Source organism: Ochotona curzoniae, unplaced genomic scaffold (genome assembly GCF_017591425.1).
Source record: "Ochotona curzoniae isolate NIBS_2020 unplaced genomic scaffold, NIBS_Ocur_1.0 scaffold_3208, whole genome shotgun sequence".
Classification (NCBI taxonomy): domain Eukaryota; kingdom Metazoa; phylum Chordata; class Mammalia; order Lagomorpha; family Ochotonidae; genus Ochotona; species Ochotona curzoniae.
The window spans coordinates 17,258,753-17,280,010 of NW_024467106.1; the positions used below are offsets into that span (position 1 = coordinate 17,258,753).

At 41.3% G+C, this 21,258-nt stretch overlaps 1 protein-coding gene across 1 annotated transcript in view; it reads right to left on the reverse strand.

The window, feature by feature from the left end:
- Nucleotides 1-3,341: 3,341 nt before the first annotated feature.
- SLC31A1 (solute carrier family 31 member 1) overlaps nt 3,342-21,258 on the reverse strand; it is a 34,477-nt gene continuing 16,560 nt past the window's right edge. The window contains exons 2-5 of the mRNA XM_040962876.1: nt 9,616-9,739; nt 9,050-9,122; nt 7,742-7,910; nt 3,342-6,564 (exon numbers count right to left, since the gene is read on the reverse strand). Of these exons, the coding sequence (XP_040818810.1) occupies nt 6,363-6,564; nt 7,742-7,910; nt 9,050-9,122; nt 9,616-9,702 (531 nt within the window). The 5' untranslated portion in view covers nt 9,703-9,739 and the 3' untranslated portion in view covers nt 3,342-6,362. The remainder of the gene's footprint in view (nt 6,565-7,741; nt 7,911-9,049; nt 9,123-9,615; nt 9,740-21,258) is intronic.

Here is a 21,258-nt window from a genome sequence, read left to right on the forward strand (position 1 = left end):
ACTTCAAGAGGACAGACCATGGAAAGAAGCAGGAGGAATGTTCCTGGTAGTAGTGTTGTCATACTGGTTTCCCAGTGTGCTCAAGAATTTTTCCCAGTAGGAACCAATGGGAGAAGCAAGTCAGGGCTGGTTAGGAACAGGCCCTATAGTTTTCACTGCTGAGTTCAACGACAGGGATCCCAAGCTGTAGTAGTAACTTCTGAGACCACTAGTTTGTAAAGAGATCCCCTTAGAATCCTACTCAGCTTTCTTGAGGGGATAGCTTAAGGTCTGAGTAGTAAAAATGGGAGAAGCAGGGATAGAAGGGGATATATAATTTGTGCTCCAGTCATTATTCCAGTTCATCTAGATAAGCCTGCTGTCTTGCTGTTTTCATGCAGGTTGGGCCTTTGCCTATGATCCCAGCATCCCGTATGGATACTGGTTCAAGACCTGACTGCTCCACTTCTGATCCAGCTCCCTGCTAACGCACCTGGGAAAGCAGCAGTAAAGACTAATGCTAGAGATACAGAAGAAGCTCCTGGCTTCATCCTGGCCCAACCATGGTCTTAACAGTCACTACCTGAATAAACCAGTAGATAGCTCTGTGTCTCTCCTCCTCTCTAAAACTCTGCCTTTCAAATAAAAAAAAAAAGAAAAAAAAAAAAAAGAAAGCCTCTGAGTCCAGTGCAATAGCTCAGTGGCTAAATCTTTTCCTTGCATGCACTGGGATTCTTTATGGGTGCCGCTTTTATGGCCTGGGAAAGCAGTAGAGGATGTCCCAAAGCCTTGGGATCCTGCATCAATGTGGGAGACTCGGAAGAAGCACCTGGCTTCAGATTGGCTCAGCTCCAGCTGTTGTGGCAGCTTGGGGAGTGAACTAGCACTCAGAGGATCTCTCTCCTCTCTGTAAACCTGCCTTTCCAATAGAAAAATAACAACCTTCAAGAATTAGGCTCCAAATGGGAAAAGCATGTTATTTTAAATGGAAGGGCCAAAAACCAAGCGAAGAGCCAGACTCTGCCTCAGTCTTTGCTTCTAAACTGCCCCAGCTTGAACAGGCACAGACGCAGGTGAACCCTGAGCCCCCAGTCCCTGCTAATGGCAAACACCCCAGGGCTGCTCGTGACTCTATACTGAGTATTTTATCCAAATTATGTCGCTTGATTTTATAGAAGGTAAAATTCGGCAATTATATGGTAGAGCTGAGAATGGAGCCCAGTCTGGTTTTTGAACAAATGCTTCCAAACCTCTTGCTACGTGGCTTTTAATCTTCATGGCTGTCCTACCCAATGGCTAATAGAAAGGCAGGCTGGAGCTGCTTTCTGCAGGGGTAGGAAATGCCCATGCTGTTTTATTCGCAGAGAATGAGACAATTACTAGATCAGTAAAGAAGAACTTATTGCAGCTGCAAGACTTTTTTTTTTGCACAACTGAAGTCACATGCTGTGTTTCTTTGGTCTTACTGTTCACTTCTAGATTACCCAACCTGAGAAAGTTGGCTAGGGACTTGTAAACTGATACCAGCCTTGTCCAGAAGAGCGTACCCTGTGTTTTCCTGCAAGTTGGAGTAACAATAAACATCCTTCTATAGCTGTGATGCCCACTCTGTGCTGGGTACCTTTTTCATATAACTGTCACTGCATGACAATATTTAAGTCAGCAGTGTACTGGGCAGATGACAGCAGACCCTGGGATTTCATCACCCAGTGACTTTTTGGCCATTTTAGCTTTACACTCTACAATGTTAAGTATAACTTCTGGTGTTCAGATGACAATATCCTACTGACAAAGCAATTCTCTGAACACATGCTCGCATTAAGCAACCTGTGACTGTATGTTCTCAATTCAGTGTTTTATTAAGAGGCAGAGGAGGAGTTCTCCCATCTGCTGCTTCACTCCCCAAATGTCAGCAACAGGCAAAGCTGGGAGCTAGGAACACAGTCCAGGTCTCCCATATGGATGGAGAGACTCCTCCCTTGGGTCACCACTGTCGCCTTTCAGGGGCTGCACAGGCAGGAAGCTAGAACCAGGGATCAAACCTAGGTGCTCTTATATGGGAAAAGGGTGTTTTAACTGTTAGGCTAAAAACCAACCCCATACTCCTAACACAGGTAGGTACTATTGCTGCTATTTTTGAAATGAGAAAACTAAGGCTCTTAGGAGGGACTGTTAGAATAATTTCCTAAGATCATATTGCTAATAACTGGTGGAGCAAGATCCAGTTCCACTGACTCCAAAGTCTGGGCTCATCCTGTTACATTAAATGAGAGCACAGAAATGGTGTGGGGTGGCAAAATGCTTACCAGAGGCCAGCAGGAATAGAAAGTAAGTGCCAGTTCTCAGGTACCACCAAATACAAAGGCAGCCACACTGACTTTGGGGAAGCAGATTTCCCAGAGGTTCAGCTCAGAGTCTCCTTCCAGACAGCGTGAACTGAGAAAGGATCCTGGTGTAACAAAAATCAGCTTTCAAGTTCTGGAATCAAGGGCCAGTGCTGTGGTGTATCAGGCTAATCTGCCTGTGGCACCAGTGTCTTCTATGGGTACTGGTTTGAATCCTGGTTGCTCCACTTCCCATCAGTTCTCTGCTAACAATCTAGGAAAGCAGGGGAAGATGGCACAAGTCCTTGAGCCCCTACACCCCACATGGGAGACAAAAAAAGTTCCTATTGCCTAGCTTTGGAGTGGCCCAGTTCTGGCCACTGTGACCATTTGCGGAGTAAACCAGCAGATGGAGGATCTGTCTTTCCTCTCGCTCTGCAACAATGGTTTTCAAGTAAAATAAATCTTACAGAAAAAAAAAAGTCTGGAATTCTTGGTATACTGAAATATTTGCTGCTTCTTGAAGATCCCATCTGTTATGTAAAAGGTCCCAAAATTTCTGGCATGGACTAACTCACCATGTAGGTGGTGGATGAAGGTGAAATAAACATAAAGTGATCAGGGCTGGTGTTGTAACCAGTGCCCATATGGGTGTCAGTTTAAGTCCTGGCTGCTTCACTTCCAATCCAGCTCCCTGCTAGTGCACCTGTGAAAGCAGTGGAGGATGGCTCAAGTGCTTGGGCCCATGTAACCACACAGGAGACCAGAAAGAAGCTCCTGATTTTATACTGGCCTAGCTCTAGCCAATGTGGCCATTTGCAGAGTGAACTAGCAGATGGAATACCTCACGTTTTTTTCTTCTCTCTCTCAATTCTGCCTTTCAGACAAACACATATATCTTAAAACAAACAAACATAAAGCGATTGTACCATATAACATCTTTGACATCTTAGAAACAGGTAATGTCTACATTCTGTGGCCTGTGAAGGGACTAGCTTATTCTGACATTCATTTTGGGTGGAAAAGGATGACATACAATCACAAAATCAAAATATTTATTTTGTTCTTTTGCACATGACACTGTTAAAACATTCTTACTACAGCAATACTGCTCTCCAGGAGCTTACAATCTAAACTAGTCAACATTAATTGTAGACCCAGTGATTAAGGCATTATAGCAAACAAGCCTGGAGATGTGTCTTTTGAAGAAGCAGCTAGAGAGGGCAGAATCAAAATTAAATGACAGGAAAGGGTACCCAATGCCCTCTCTCCTCCAGCTGCTTTTGCAAGGAACATTTTGGGACTAGAGCCCAAGAACAGTCCCCACCGCCTGGAAGGATTTCTGGATAACCCTACTAAAGAGTAGTGAAGAAACTTCTAACTTCTAATCCCATGGCAGATAGAGTAAGGGTTCCTGGTGTGTGGGCAATGAGGGTGTTGAGTTTTCCTCCATCATAGACTGGAGACAGCACCTAGGAGTCTATAACTCTAAGGAGGGTACGAGGTAGCCCTTTTCCCAGACATACAGAAATTTGAGTAGGGCAACTGCTTCTTAAAGCATGCTTACGGTCTCTAACAGCATTATAATATCAACTTCCGGTATTTACATCAATGACGCTGCAATGCCCACTGCATCAGGAGGGCTAGGGTACATCAATAAACTAGACTATGGAGCCGGAGTAGGAGGAAAAACTGAAAGCCAGGAAGGGAAAAGCAGAGCAGAATAAGAGGTCAAAAAGAGGAGGGAGGAGTCAGTCCTCTAATAGTTGTAAATAGGGAAGGAGGAAAAGAGACGTTTACAAACAAAATGAACAAAGACATCAGGCCTTAAATTTCAAAAGAACAGGAATACAAAAATGAATGTCAATGAGATAACTGTACTGATGGCAATCCAATAAGTCAAGAAAGATGAAAAGAATTTAAATATTTTTTCCTTCACTAGTTGCCTCCTTTGGAATCTCTACATTTCAGGTTTCCAGATTATCTTTGTTAGTTTCAGATCTTTAACACTCTTAACTGGCCTTGATTTTTCTTACCTTACTGATAAGGTCCCATTATAGGAAGGGTGTTTTACAGCAGCTTATGCTGAGACGTCTAGAGTCACCACCAACCACTGATTCTTACTTGTTTCTCAGGGTTTTATTAATCCCTGGCTTCTGAGACAGCCACTGGCTAGTTACACCTTGCTGCTGATCTGTCAGCACCTGGCATTCATTCCGCCCATGTTGAGGATCAGCACTTCAAGTTGATGAACAGAGAAAAGCATAAAGTTCTATAGATTGGTTCTTGCATTTTTTTTTTACCCCCGATCTAGTAGGCTCATAACCCTTTCTTGGTTCAAAGCCATAGAAGTACACATTCCTCACTCTCCAATATTTAACTGGCACCCACAGAGAGAGAGAGTACAAACTTCAAAACCATAACACAAACCAACAGCAGAGCTGCATTTTGTCTCCTCTGTCCGAGGCACAGATGGGCCTGGCCATAAGGAAGGTAGGGTTTAGCAGACCAAGCACTGAAGAATCACTTTACCGAGGTAGTTTGGACTGGAACAGGACTGCAGTGTAGATTAACAATGAACAGAATAAAGATCCAATGTGATTCTTCATTGAGAAAAGAGATTTTTGGCCACTTGTGGTCTAATTAAGCCCCCAGGAGTGACAAAGATGGTCATATAGAGGATGAGGTTCTGCCTGGTATGGACCTGGATGTTGGGAACTGACAGAAATTTGATCAGCAGCAGACCACACCCTAGGTCTCTCCAAAGAGAAAGTTGAACTTTCACCCCTCTGCCCTAGGACCAACTGGCTGGTTTACACTGCATATCAAAGATGTCTCTCAATGTTTGAACCCTTCCAAGAAATCACAGCTCTTTAAATATAAGGAGTAGTGATAAAGTACTACTTTATGCATGCTGATAAAACTACTCTGGCTGCAGCCCTTCCTGCAAATGTGCAATGGTGCAGGCACACACAGTTGGAACTGCATGCAAATTTTTGGAATGCTTAAATATTCACCAGCAGCATTTATGACATGAATTACTGCCAAATGTACAATCTACCAATCTGCAATCCAAATGTGCCATGCCTAATACCAGGTGATTCTTCCTTAATTTAACGCAGAGATTCTCAAAGTGTGGGACTCCTGACCATCAGCAGCAATTAGTGTTTCAACGATCCTTCTTGATAATTCTTATGCATTTAAAGCTTGAAAATCACTGGTCTGAAGACAGAAATGTGAAAACAGTAATTGGAAACAATTTGAACACTTTGCTTCATTTGGCTGAGATGAACCAAGGTATAAAGTCAAAGTAAAATGGCAATGTTTTACAATTTTCTTTCTGTTTTTTTTTTTTTTCAAATTGATTGTCTTTTTTTTAAGGGGGGAGATCAAGAAATTAATTCTAATCAAAATGATAAGTGCAAATATCAATGGATGAGTCAGCAACCAAGAATACACACTCTGTAAACCCCTGGGCCTGAATTTCATCTCAACCACCCCTTTGCACACTATATTACATGGGGAGAAAGGCACAGTGTAATTCCCACTTCTTAAGTCCAAAGACTGGAACTGATTTTCTAATGTCAAGTGCTGAGCTCTGGGTTTAGCTGCTATCAACCCTGCTGAAATTCCAAATCTTTCCATCACTGACTCGGGGAAAAAAAAATCACTACCACATTCTTATGTTGTTTGTTAAAAGAAACCCAGAAGATAAGAAAAGGAAGTAGATGGATGATTATGCCATTGAATAAAAAGCTACCCAGACTACACGAGAACATATAACTGGGATCTAAAATGATAAGGGAGAAGACATCTCGGGCAACTTTTCGTTAAGAAAAATGGGAATCTCAACTTAGTAGAAAACAGTTTAGGAGGTTGTCACTTTACTTCAGGGACTGTAAACTAAACCTCTGTTGATCAAGGTGTGTGTATGTGTATATATATATACGTATATATATATAAAGAGGAGCAAGAAGAGATGATTGGAGCAGGAACCATGTCTTCCAGTCTCAAACTGCTTCCCACTGCAATCGTTAAGGCCACGCTGAGAGTCTGCCATCAATGGCAATGCTCTGTGATGTCCACAACCACTGCTTTCTTCCAACTGAACAGAAAGTATCCCGTCCCGGCCCCTGCTGCCACTGCAATGCAGAGGTACCCGTTGTAGGTCATGAAGATGAGCATGAGGAAGTAGCTGATGACCACCTGGATGATATGCAGCACTGTCTGCAGGAGGTGAGGAAAGCTCAGCATCTGCTGCCTGCAGAGCAAACGGGGACATAACAATCAGACTCCTGCAGCTCTGAGAACAGAAGGACAACTCTTACAGCCAGGAAGGCAGCCTCACAGCTCTCCTGGCAGCTCAGGGGCACTTGTGTTTATGGACATTGTATGGTTCCTAAAAATGAAATGCCATAGGCTGCCAGGTTACTAAGCATTAGCCAGATACGGTTATATGCCTCATCAGGAGCAGGATAAAGGAAAGAGTAATCTTGGATCCTGAAAGAGAAGGTTTAGGGAATGCTTGGCCCACAAAATCATTTGGTCTGGCCTTAGCAAGGCAACAACAGATGGGACTAAAGGTCAATATATCCACAGCAACCTGATTTTTAAGTGGATCATTTTGTATGTGAATGAAATAAACATCAAAACGAGCCTTGGCAGAAAAAAACATTGCCAATCATTGCAAAACTCTTCTACACTAATTATCTGAATATTTTTAGGGCTTCCATCTTGGCAAAGTTCATGTTATACAAAAATGGAAACAGAAGAGAAGCCTGGGCAGTACGATAGAAACAACCAAATTAGGGATCAGGAGACATGGCTACTCATTTTTTGTCACCTTTGGTAAGTCTCAATCATTCTGGGCTTTAATAAGATCATGACTGCAATGGGAATAAATAACAACTCAGGAACTTGGTCTTTAGGATTTCTTGAGGTCCAAGCTAGTTTTAAAACCTATGTTCCTATCAAAAGCTCCAAAAACAATACCAGTTTATGGGAAAGCCAAGTCATCCAAATACTTCCTCCAAATACAGACTTCAGTAGAGTTTTTAAAATTATAAACAAAATAAGGATAAAGCTAATTGATGACTTTTATAGAAAGTCATCAATTGCATTCTGTTCTTTTATACCTGAACAAATTTCTTAACTTCTTCACTAGTATTTCAGTGAATATTTGAAAATGTGAGTCAGTGCTTATCTTCTTCTAAAGTGATTACTACTTAGAACAAACATCCATGTTTCCGGACAGGTTCCTATCTTTTCTTCTTGGCCTGCTCATAACCCACAACCCCAAACTTTCAAAGACAGTTTTAATCAAGGTCAGATGGAACCATTAAATCAAGAGCATGGCTGCTGTGAATAAAGTAACTGTTCCGCTGCTTAACTAATCTAGCTTTCTAAAACTTCCATCTGGACCTGTTCAACCGTCTTACCCAACAGTTTTGTGTGTCTCCATAAGGATGGTTCCATTTGGTCCTGGGACAGGCATGGAATTGTAGCGGATGCTGACTTGTGACTTCCGTAGTAGGCCTTCTCGGGCTATCTTGAGTCCCTCATAGAACATTGCTAGAAGAAACACTGCCACAAATGCTCCAGCCATTTCTAGGCAGAAAAGGAAAAGATGGTGATAATATCACACATGTGCAAAGTCACTGACCACTGTAGCTACAAAAACAAGGCAGAACAAGTGCTACCCTCAATTTCTCAATACATTAACATTACTACCTCTTCACCTGCCCAGATGCAAGAACAGCTAAGATGGGGTTGGTAACCACCATCACCTCTGAGAAAGAGATGTACTTTTTGACTGAGATATAGATGAGCATCTGAACAATAACCTTTTGGTTTAGTCATTAAATTAGCTATGATATTGAAAGATGATATAGAATATGGAAATGGAGAATAACATTTTTGAAGTACTAACTATGCTTCTGGAATGGCATTTCAATATTTTCACACTGTAAAGTGCTGGTATGGATGAGAATCTATTTAGATGACTGTTTTTAACATAGTACCTGAACTAAACATTCCCATTGCTCACAAAACAAATGAATTTTGTGGATACAGATATACCGGGAACTACAGCAGTCCAACTAATCATGGATATTGTGTAATTTTAATGTAAAGCTTTTTGTTGCAACAAAATAGACGCATTGATATGGGTAAACAGCTCCTTGCAAACCAGGAGTGTTTCTAACACCGGGCATGCCAAGACTCAGGAAGGATATGGACCACAGTTTGGTACTCTAGTAACAGCACTGGAGGAGGCATCTCCATCTCCTGAAGGCTTGGGTCCTGGACCTTGCTGACACACTAATTTATGTTATTTAGGCCATGCCATTTCACTATTTGAGGCTTAGTAAAATAGACGGAATTGGGTTAGATCAATAGTTTTTTAATCCTTAGGGTTATTCTGTAGTATTTGAATCAGAAAAGTTTTATGCCTAGGAACAACAGCTTATCATACAAGAAAATATTTTGGAAAAGAATAAAAAGAAATTGATTGCAAAAGACTTCTATCAAGCATATAAATTATTTTTCATGTCACTGAAAGGAGGTTTAGTGGAAGATCAAATATTGTATATCCTACCTTCTAGGTGGGAAATTAGAACCAAGATGGTTATGCATTGTGACCTACTGATGCAGTCATTTTGACAGAAAGAGGTGCTGGAATCCTGGCACTCTTGTTACCATTTTTCATAAGACTGACGCCTTCAAACATTGGCTGATGGCTTACTCACCTCCTTCTGTATTGATCACCAACCCGGAAAACAATAGCTCCACATTCTTAAAGCCAAAGTAGAAGCTCATGGGCTGCCAGGAAATCAAAATAAGTCAATTAGAGTTGAATCAAGATCCTAAGTAGGGGAAGGAGGTTAACAACATGAAAAATAGCAGATTTGGGTAAGTAGCAGGAATCTGGGAGAAAAATTCATTGAAGTGGGAGGCTTTCTCCCTCATTTAGCATTCATTCATATCAAAGGCACTGTGCAGGAATTCTCTCCTAGAGCTCCCCTGCCAATTTCTCTTTTCTACACAAGGCACAAAGACCACAAGTTCATTCAGAAAAGACTTAATTTCAAAAAAGAAGCCGGAGAAGCTAGAGTCTGACAAATCCTGGTTTTGATGTAACTCTGCAGCTTACTTGCCACATGATCTTGTGCAAGTCATCTGACTTGATTGCATTTGCTTTTTAATTTTTCCTTGTGGATAAGCTGACCTTTAATGATAATAAACTTCCAGTACTGAGCTTCCATGATTTCTGAAGCCTGAGTAAGAGGGAACAGCCCTGTGTGGTGTCACTCACCATCATCATCATCATGTTGTCGTCTCCTCCGCCATGGGAGTGTGAAGCCGTGGTGGTCATGTGGTCCATATGGTGGGAATGATTCATTTTTCCAGGAAAAGTTCAGAGTCAGCAGAAGAGTTCTCTTAAAAAAAATAAAGAAAAAATGACATATAATAAAGAACATAAAAAATACAATTTTTTTTTTTGCAAATTTGTAAAAGCTTTGTCTATACGGAATTTCATCCAATGAAGTTTACCTGTAGAGTGAAAATTAACTTGTTTTAACTAGGATCACTTTTAGAGACTGTAGCATTTCAGCATCAGATACCTGTCTTCCTTCCTTATTTTATAAAACTGTACCTTCCAGCATTGTGGTATAGGAAGTTAGGCTTCTGCTTGTAATAGTGGCTCTACCTCTGATCTGTCTCCCTGCTGATGTACCTGGGAAAACAGTGGAAATTGGTCTAAGTACTTGGGCCCTGCCATCCATCTGGGAAGACCCGGATAGAGTTCCAGGCTCCTGGCTGCTGCCTGGTCTAGTCCCAGCAGCTATGGCTATATGTGAGATGTACCAGTGGATAGGAGGAGGTTTTTTTTTCTCTTTGTGCCTTTCAAATAAAATAAACCTTTTAAAAAAAGTGTTCCTTTAAGAGACAAGCTTAACATATTCAGGCTCAAAGATAAGAAGAAATGCAGCTGTTATGAGGCACAGGAAACAGACAATGTACAATGTACAAATGGATGTCATTAATATAATTTAAGAGCTCTAAGGCTTTTTAATCATAAACATCAGCAGATAAAAAGCAAGCACTTCAGATAACCCACCTAATGCGCATGGCCTGGGTTTAATCAGGAAATTCAGTTTGCTTATGGACAAGCAACCTTCAGCTAACTTAAATTTGAAAAAGGTCTGCTGCCGCCCTAGGCAAGCAGTATGCTCAGGCCTTGGACACAGCTTCAGCTCTGCAAGGATATTATAGTTGAGAACATGAGAAACAAGATAAAAATTAGATATTCTACATTAAATTAGGTCTAGACACTGGATAATCAGCTTTGTGACTGTTGTACCACATCCAGGTGGTACTATAACAGTCAATGTGGAACATAAACCAAGGAGCATTACCTCCTATGCAGGAGCTGGGTTGGGAGAGTGGGAAGTTGGGGAATATCTGGAAGAGAGTTGTGGCGGAAACCCTATGTGTTCCTCAACTCTAATTTGTGAAAGAAAGAGTGACTTCTGCAATTCCAAGCAGGTTTTCCTGTTCATGAGCCTGGGTATGCTTCTCATTATTCATTTACTTATTCAAAATAAATCAAGCACCTGTTATGTAAAAAAGTCTGAGCCAAGCAAAGAAAACAATCTCACGGTGTGGTTAATGCTGAGACAGAAAAAAACAGGTTGTTGACATAGCAATACCAGGAAGTGAAGGAGAGATACAGTTTAATGGGAAACTTATATATAGTCATGAGTGTCTAATTCAAGATCATAAATATTCAAGCATCTATTTTCCCATCTTTAACCCTTATACTAGTGGTTCTTATTATAAGTTCTTATTTCCAGTGGAATATAAAGCTAATGTCAGATATATTCAAAATTCAAACTTGTTTGTTTGCTTTTTAAGATTTTTTTTTTTTGATAGTCAGATTTATAGAGGAGAGACAGAAAGATAGATGCTCCATCTGCTGGTTTATTCCTCAAATGGCCACAATTGCTGGAGATAAGCCCATCTGAAGCCACGAGCCAGGAGATTCTTCCAAGTCTCCCATGCAGGTGCAGGGTCCCAAGGCTTTGGCCCATCCTCTGATGTTTTCCCAGGCCACAAGCAAGAAGCTAGAATGGAAGCGGTGCAGCTAGGACATGAACCATTGCCCATATGGGATCCTGGTGCTTGCAGGGAGAGGATTAGCTAATTGAGCCATCACGCCAGGTTCCAAAATTCAACTTTGAATTTAACCGGCTGACATTACATTATTCTATAATTATAGATTTTTCAAAAATCTGGTATTATTAATACCATTGTCATAAAAAAGAGATATTTAACAAGGTCTTTGTCCACAGATTTTTATTTTTAGGAGTTTTTTTATCTGAAGGTAGCATTACAGAGAAACAGGTACAATGGAAAGATGTTTGGCATCTCATTGATTCTAAATTAGAATTCCGAAGTAAGCAGATGAAGTGAATTAAGAATGAAAAGACTTTATCCAGCCAGTATATCCTCATGCAGTTAAAGTCACAAGTTTAGGCCAAAACCTAGAAGGGGAAATCGAATGGTCATAATTTTCACTTTGGGACATATGATTTTACATGTACAGGACCATTTAAGAAGCAAGAACACTGTGCCACAAACTATGTAAGAATTGTACCATGCGGCTCAGCATGATAGCCTAGTGGCTAAATCAGCCTTGCATGTGCCAGGATCCCATATAGGCACAGGGCAGTGTTCCGGCTGCTCCACTTCCCTTCCAGCTCCCTGCTTGTGACCTGAGAAAGCAGTGGAGGATGGGCCAAAGCCTTGGGACCCTGCACCTGCATGGGAGATCTGAAAGAAATGCCTGGCTCCTGGCTTTGGATCGGCTCAGCTGCAGCCATTGTGGCCATTTGGGAAGTGAATATGTCATATGTATTTGAGTCATCAATCTCACCTATCTTATTCTCTATAGAATAAATTTACAGGAGGTAGGCTGGTTAATTTTGGTCTCTTTCCTTCAATAACTATTATCTAAAATGACCCACACTCAGTTTCTCTCAGAATAAAAAGGGGGTACTGACATAAGAATAAGTTCTGTATCCAGCGGCACACCAATAGTGTTTTCTCCCCCAGTTTATAACCTGAAGAAAATGGTGTCATCTCATGGTACTAGAAACTATGCTAGTCAATCGTTAGCCTATTCAAGTTTCTCTAAGCTCTACAGCTGACTTCAACTACAGCTGTCTAAGAACTGTTTTCTCTAATTTAGCCCCACCCAGCATCTTTTTCTATGAACAGGGTTCAAGGTCCACAAAGTAGCTGGACTGTACTTTTATGGACCCGAAAATGCAGTTAAAGCTAATGGAATTCGTGGAATAGTAAGTCATGATTACAGCAAGTAATGATGGGTGGAACCTAAGCAAAATCTTTCGCAGAAAGATTTTTGAAGGAAGAAATGTTCTGATTACATGACCTGCAAATGTCACTTGGCCTCTCGGGAGCTGGCTTTCCAGATAAAGGAGTAATGAAATCACACCCATAAAGCACTGAAGCAAAGTGCCTGACAAATGGTAGCTATTATCTTTACTTAGAATAAACCTTGAACAGGGAAAATGCAGTGGGTGCGCTTTGTGGGAGAAGACACTGCTCAGCATGCTAGTGGTTTGTTAGCTTCTCTCCTCCAGAATAGCTTAGCTGACACCATTTTCAAGAAGACCTCTTTCTGCCTTACCCATAAAGTGGTTAATAGCACTTGTGGGTTATTAGTTGTGGGTAACTCACAAGAGTTGCTGTTCCTGGATTTTTAAGGGAAAACATGAGAAAATGGTCCAGGAATTGACGATTAAAATAACAATCATCAAGACCAAGCATGAATTTGTATGGGAGTTAGTTCCTTTAACCGGGAGTTAGTTCCTACGAAACAGTTAAAGAACTCTTTCTCTTGGGTCCAGCATGATGGCGCAGTGGTTAAGGTCCTCGCCTTGCACGCCCGGGATCCCATATGGGCGCTGGTTCTAATCCCGGCGGACCTGCTTCCCATCCAGCTCCCTGCCTGTGGCCCAGGAAAGCAGGATGGCCCAAAGCTTTGGGACCCTGCACCCACGCGGGAGACCCGAAAGAGGCTCTTGGCTTCGGATCGGCATAGCATCGGCCGTTGCGCTCACTTGGGGAGTGAATCATCAGATGGAAGATCTTCCTCTCTGTCTCTCCTCTCTGTATATCTGCCTTTCCAATAAAAATAAAATAAATCTTTAAAAAAAAAAAAACTCTCCAGATTGGCACTCCACTATTCAGTTTCTGGAGAACTTATATCTCATGTCCAGGTAGGTACTTGAATTTGGCCATGTACCAACTTGTTTCTAATGTCCTGCATCCAATCAGATAATGGGAACTGCATTTTGGCTTTGTATTTCTACTTCCTCCTTTCCCACTTAATAAGTATGGTACAATACTTACACAGCTTACTTTAAAAAAAAAAAGATTTATCTATTTTTATTTGAAAGGCTGATTTACATAAAGAAGAGACACACTGAGAGAAAGAGAGAGAGAGGAAGAGAGAGGGATTCCATCCACTGGTTCACTCTTCAAATGGCTGCAAAGGCTGGAGCTGAGCTGATTCAAGGAGCCGGGAGCTCCTGCACCAGCCCCAAGCAGCTACTCGTCTATCTTGTATTTAAGGGTCTAATTCTTTCATGGTCTACATCTGTGGATGATCGGAAAAGTTACCTTGAGTCTTACCTCATCTCATTTATTACAGACTGATTATAAAGCTCAACGGGAGGCCAGGCTCTGTAAAACCTAGACTCTCTAGCTAATAAATATGAATTCTTAACAGCAGTTATGAGATTAGAACAAAGGCTAAATGTAATACCTATGCTGGGTTTTAGCACTGACTTTACTTCTATTAGGTTTAGTCTGAACTTCAAATGCTTTGTTATTTTCCCAGCCTTGCACAAGGATTGGTAAAACATCATAATCCATGGGGACGCAAGAGATTAGATTGCAAAAAAGACTACAAAGAAGTGGTACTACATCTTCCACAAGGCCTCTCTCCTGTAGTTCAGACAGATGTAATCTAGACCTCGGAAAAATCTTTTGGAGACTGCCTACAATCTTTCTTAACTTTGGTGATATGGAAACCAAGGAGGAAAGTTTTCACCCTTAAAACGATTAGGTTCATGGTCCCATCTAGATCTTTAAAAACATTAAGCAAAGAGAAACGCATCAAGCTGTCCTGCTTTCTATAGTCAGTAATTATGATGGATGACACAAGCTTTTGGTAAGCATAAATATGGCAAATTCAAGATCAAAGACAGTACACTATCATAAACAAGGATACATGCTTATGGACTATGTTCACATCATCAAGCAACCCGTTTTACTGGGCTAATTCCTCCTACCTTTTGCTCACCTGTACTAGGTCTGTGTCCCAGCTGCTCTACGCCCAATGAGCTCCCTACTTATGGCCTGGGAAAGCAATAGAGCAAGGGCTCAAGTCCTTGGGTCCCTGCACCCATGTGAAAGACCTATAAGAAGTTCCTGGCTTCTGGATTCAGATCAGCTCAATTCCAGCCATTGTGGAATGAACCAGTGAATGAAAAATCTTTCTTACTGTCTCTCCTTCTCTCTGTAAATTTGCCATTCAAATAAAAAAAATCTTAAAAAATACAGTAAGTAATAATCAACAATAAGAAAACAGATCAGTAACAACAAAAAACTGTAAAGAGGTCTTAAAATCACACACATTCAAACACCTTAGTCTCTGCAGACCGTTGGCACTGCTGAGAAATCGTAAATCACTGTCTACAACTGTAAACTTAGGTGAACAACTGGCAAAACTCACACAATTGTTACCATACATACTTGCACATAGTAAAACCTTTTAGATTTTACCATTTTTAAAAAGTTTTATTTTTTTTTAATTGGAAAGTCAGATTTACAAAGAGAAGGAGAGACAGAGAAAAAGATCTTCCATCTACTGAGTTACTCCCCAAGTGGCCACAATGGCCGGAGCTGAGCTGATCCAAAGCCAGGTATCAGGAGCTTCTTCCAGGTCACTCACGCGGGAGCTGGGTCCCAAGGCTTTGGGCTATCCTCAACTGCTTGCTCAGGCCACAAGCAGAGAGCTGGAAGGGAAGTGAACCAGCCAGGTCACGAACTGGCGTTCATATGAGATCCCAGTGCATGCAAGGTGATGACTTTAGCCACTAGGCTACTTTTGAAAAATTCTCCAATAAAAAAATGGCTGCCATTCACCCTCCTACTTCTTGCCTTTATTGACTATAAAAATAACTTCAAGGGATTATCTACAACAAATTCTCACTTGATGTTTTGCATTGTAATAGTTGAGGTGAGAAAGATGTTGACAGAACTTGCCAAGAATTAATGTAGTGATGATCTGCAGATTTCAATAGTCCTTTCATTTTTTTTAAAATTTTCTCTCTCTCTTTTTTAAATCATAGTCTACACAGGGTTCCGCGAAAACACTTCTCACAAAAAGAAACCAAATTATGCAGAGTCTACAAATTCAAGTAACAGCAGAATTTACGCGGCTGCATTACTCATACATTACAATAATGGGCTGCATCAAAAGTAACCGGCTGCCAGACATATAAAGAGGAAAACTACTTCAAACAATTTCACCTTAAAACTTAAAGAGCCTTCATTTATGAGTGGCCGATGTCCTAGGCAAACAAGAAATGCTGCACCGATTGACAAGTTTCTGAGAGAGTAAAACAGCAGCTATGAATCAGTGCGCAGCTCCTTCGCTCAGAAGTTCTTGGCTAAGACATCGCTTTTAGCCCAAAGGATAAGTCAAGAGCCGCCCTAAGAACCTAATTGTATCTGTATTAGTGCAAAGACAGAAAGCTATGCTTAATTTAAAATGTAATCAGAAAGAGACAAAATCCATTTTGTTCACAGTTCAGTTCACTGTCACCCCTTCTGTCATAATTTCATCTGACTATCTCATGCTATTAAGCTGCTCAGACTAAGCAAAAAACGGGAGAAACCAATAGGGGCAAGACAGATCCTGAAGGGACTGATTCAATGATGAGTACACCATCGAGGGCCATCACTTTGATCAAACTGAATTTTTAAAAAAGATTTATTTATTTTTACTGGAAAGGCAGATATACAGAGAGGAGGAGAGGCAGAGAGGAAGAGCTTATGTCTGATGGTCCACTTTCCAAGTGACTACAAAGGCCGGAGCTGAGCCAATACGAAACCAGGAACCAGGAGCTTCTTCCAGGTCTCCCACGCGAGTGCAGGGTCCCAAGGCTTTGGGCCGTCCTAGGCTGCTTTCCCAGGCCACAAGCAGGGGGCTGGATGGGAAGCAGGGGTGCTGGGGTTAGAACCAGCGACCATGTGGGATCCCGGTCCGTGCAGGGCGAGGACTTTAACCGCTATGCTATCGTGCTGGGTCCCAAACTAAGTTTTTAAAATCCCCATTCTCCAGTCCCTAAATCACCCATGTGAAATATGCCATTACCATATAATGACAACTGTAAGTGAAATATGCCATTACCATAAAAAAAACAGACATAAATGAAAAACAACTGGCTTAAACATGAAAGAGATCATAAATACAATAAAGGGGAAACAGTACTGTAGGGTATTTTCTTTGGCTGTAAAAACAATGAATTATATGATTAATAAACTCGTACATAGTTAAAACCTAATTCTATACTTCTTTCAGATTCATTCCCAGAAGAGCAGAACGTCTCTTTCCCTATCCTTACTTGCTATTAGGCTGTCAGCTCCTTGAAGATCCTGGTATTTATCTTTGTACTCATTCATTTCCTCATATATTGCACACAAAAATAGTAGGTCACAATAACTATTTGAAGAAATAAATTGCTTTTTTCTACATTTCTCCCCCGTCACTTCAGACATGAAATAGTAAACTAAACCTCCGTTATCTTTTAATGACATACTGGGCAAACCTCAATTTCCTCAACACTATCTTAAAAGTCTAAAATGAAAGCTGGGGAAGGGCCTGGCACAATGGCTCAACAGCTAAATCCTCACCTTGCAACTGCCAGGATCCCATATTGGTGCTGGTTCGTATCCTGGCTACTCCACTTCCCAGCCAACCTGGGAAAACAGTGGATGATGACTCAAAGCCTTGGGACCCTGCATCCACATGGGGGACCTGGAAGAAGTCCCTGGCTCATGGCTTGAGATCGGCTTAACTCTGGCTGTTGTGGCCACGTGGAAAGTGAACCACTGGATGGAAGATTTTTCTTTGTCTCCCCTCTCAGAAAATCTGATCTGCCTTTCCAATAAAAATGAATAAATTGTTTTTTAAAAAATGTCACATGGAAGGACAAAAGAGAATACCACAAACTGTGGCATAAGGTCACTTTAAAAAGTTTTCACTTCCTACATTCAAAAGATGAGTATGTGCATGGAATCTGAACAAATGACACTGTAAGAAACACAGCTTGACCATTTGATCTTATCCTTGCAACATCTCTTTTATTCTATTCTTGCAAGCGTTCAAGTAATCTGATCAATAGTATATTAGAAAGCTGAAGAGGCAGACGCCCTTGCTAGGTATCTAGGTATAGTCTTGGGCCATGTTTAGTCTCAATTAAACCTGTTTTACTCTGTACCCAATGTTATACTTTTTTTTTAAAGATTTATTTATTTTTTTTAAAGATTTATATTTTTATTATTTTTTTATTGGAAAGGCGGATATACAGAGAGGAGAGACAGAGAGGAAGATCTTCCGTCCAATGATTCACTCCCCAAGTGAGCGCAACGGGCCGATACTATGCCGATCCGAAGCCAGGAGCCTCTTCTGGGTCTCCCACGCGGGTGCAGGGTCCCAAAGCTTTGGGCTGTCCTCAACTGCTTTCCCAGGCCACAGGCAGGGAGCTGGAAGGGAAGCGGGGCTGCCGGGATTAGAACCGGCGCCCATATGGGATCCCGGGCGTGCAAGGCGAGGACCTTTAACCACTTGCGCCACCGCGCCGGGCCCAAGATTTATTTATTTTTATTGGAAAGGCAGATATACAGAGGAGGAGAGACAAAGATCTTCTGTCCGATGATTCACTCCCTAAGTGACCGCGACAGCCGGTGCTGCGCCAATCCAAACTCAGGAGCCAGGAGCTCTTCTGGGTCTCCCACACGGGTGCAGGGTCCCAAGGCTTTTGGCCATCCTTGACTGCCTTTCCAGGCCACAAACAGTGAGTTGGATGGGAAGCAGGGCTGCCGGGATTAGAACCAGCGAGGACTTTAACCACCATGCTATCATACCAGGCCCCCAAATGTTATATTTCATATCCAATACTTGTCACAATTTTGGTGAATTTTCTTAATCCCCAGCAAATGAAAAGCCTTACCCAGTCTGTGCCTGGATTTTCACCACTGGTAGGTCTATTACTAAGGGTACCCTGCTCTCTGTCCATACTGTCCACACATAGATCAGTAACATTCTACTCCCTGTTAACTTTTCCATTGCCTTTCAACCTCCTTGGTCTGCAATCACAGATCTCTAAAATAAAGGTACCAACTGAGATGTTTCTACCTACTGGAACTTTGTGTTCCAGACAAATGAGTCCACTGGCCAAAGTTTCCAGTATTCTTTGGTACCCCACGCTGTTCTGTCTGATATCTTTGCTCTGTTACTTTCTTCAGCCTGGAATGCCCTTTCCCACAATCTTGAATGTGGCAAACCCTCCCCAACTTCCAAGGTCTGCTACAAACTTGGAACATTCCAGCACCTTGGGCCTTTACTAATAAGCTCTGACTGGGACCAGGTCTTACCAATACCCTGAAATGTTTTTTTAGTGTCTTCACAGTCCATGCCTGCTTCTGTCATTATGCTGATGAAATGGTTTTGAGGAATGAAGAAACAGTTGAATGGGGTTTCCTCCCACTTTCATTAACTGTAAACATCAATGAGCCCTCATGGATGCTACTCCTTCTTGAACCAGCTCAGGAGAGATGTGTGGTTACCACTAGGCCTGGAAGGCTACAGATGAGTCATTTCTTCATCTATATGTAGATGACCTGAAATGGAGACCTGAGCATCCTGCTGTTAATTTATGGGTCACATAATTTCACAAAGAATTGGAATGACCTCAGAAGTCATCGTGTGGATCTCCTGGGTAACATGAAATCCTATAATAACTGAATAACTCCAGGGACTTCCCAGGCAAACATCCCGCTCCTTTCCAGAATTATATAGAAGCGAGTGTTGTTTCCAGTCTAACCAAACACAAAAGATGCTCCACAGGAATCTGAATCTTGCCTTTGATGGTGGTGATGGACAGAAGGACCAACACTCCAAGTTAAACCACTATTTGTCCTCCAAGTACTATTTCCATGTATCTCTCAAGCTGCAACTTGCTTTCCCAGGAACTAATTTCTGCCTGCAAACACTACGAATCTTCATTCCATTGGTGTATTGATATAGAGATTTAAATATCCAGTATTTAAATATCTGGTATTTAAATCTCTCTGTTACAGACTTATCTTGCAGCCTTATCTCGGTCTAAACCTCCTTACATCCCTATCTTCTACTAACACGATCTACCCACTCTTTGTGAATAGGTTTACAGCTTTAAATATTTGTATATTTTGGAGGAGATGGTGTCATTCCCTAGAATTCTTTATCTTCCTCCCATTTTGTGTTATTTACAAATCCTGGCTACTATTTATTTAATATTTCTCATGCACTAGAAACTGCCCGAATTATGAGAAAGCGGCAGCACGGCCCTTGTTATTCAAAGGTAACAATCTAATTTATTCTTTGCTTTGATTAAAATTCCACGTGTTCCATGAGAATTTTCTTGTGTTCCTAACAGAAGACTTCTCTCTTCTAAAGTTCCCTAGTAATTTTCTCATGAAAAATTAAACTTACAGTTCTTAAAATATAAGCTTATATTACGTATACATAGCAAGTTGCTTGTGGTCAAGGAACTTCGTGATTTCTGTTTTAAAAGGATTTATTTATTTGCTTGAATGGTAGAGTAACAGAGAGAGGAAGAAAGGGAAAGAGAAAAAGAAAGGGACAAGGAGAGGGAAAGGGTCACATACATACAGAGAGAGAGGGAGAGAAAGAGAGAGAGAGAACCTGCTGCTTCATTTTCTGGATGGCTGCAACAGCCAAGGTTGAACCAGACTGAAGCCAGGATCCTGGAATTCCATCTGGGTCTTCCACATGTGTGCCATGGGCCCAAGCACTCCGGCCATCATTTGCTGTGTTCCCAGCTACAATAGTAGCGAGCTGGATCAAATTAGAGTAGTCAGGACTTGAATTGGCATTCACATGAGATGTGGTCTTCTAAGTGGAGGCTTAATGTGCTGTGCCACAATGCCAGCCCCAGGAATGTTTTTATTTCTACTTCTTTATAGCATCTAGAATAACATTAAAAGTATTCACTTAAAAATGATTCACTCTTATAAAATCTATGTACATTTTAATCATCTAGAAGGATCCAGATGCAAAAGGGTAAGGCATTTATCTTTGTGAAGTTACTCCAGAGGATGAAATTCTCACTAACTACACAAACAGATAAATATATATAGGTATATGTGATTTCAATTTGTGGTAATTTTCATGGTACCAACCTAGAGAATAATGAAGTAATCTAAGTGGACATGGGGAGAGAGAGACGACAAAAGAGGTGACATTTAAACAGACTGACAACTTATTGGATTTTGATAAAAGGGCAAGGAAGTGCCCTTGAGGTAAGACAAGAAGTAAGGAACAAAAGCAAATATCCTGGTAAAGACAAGAAGAAAAATTTACCCCCAGATTATAAGAGTTTCTCAAATCACATGCCACATTTTACAGGTAAGCACTAAGCTCCCCCAATGCTATTAAGAATTTGGATTCAGATGGTCTTCAATTCTGGCTCTAGCTCAGTCTGTTGTTAACATTTCCTATACAAGCCCTCTGGGACAACAGATTGGCAATACGTCCTACCTAAAGTGGCTACAAAAGGGACTGTATTGATTT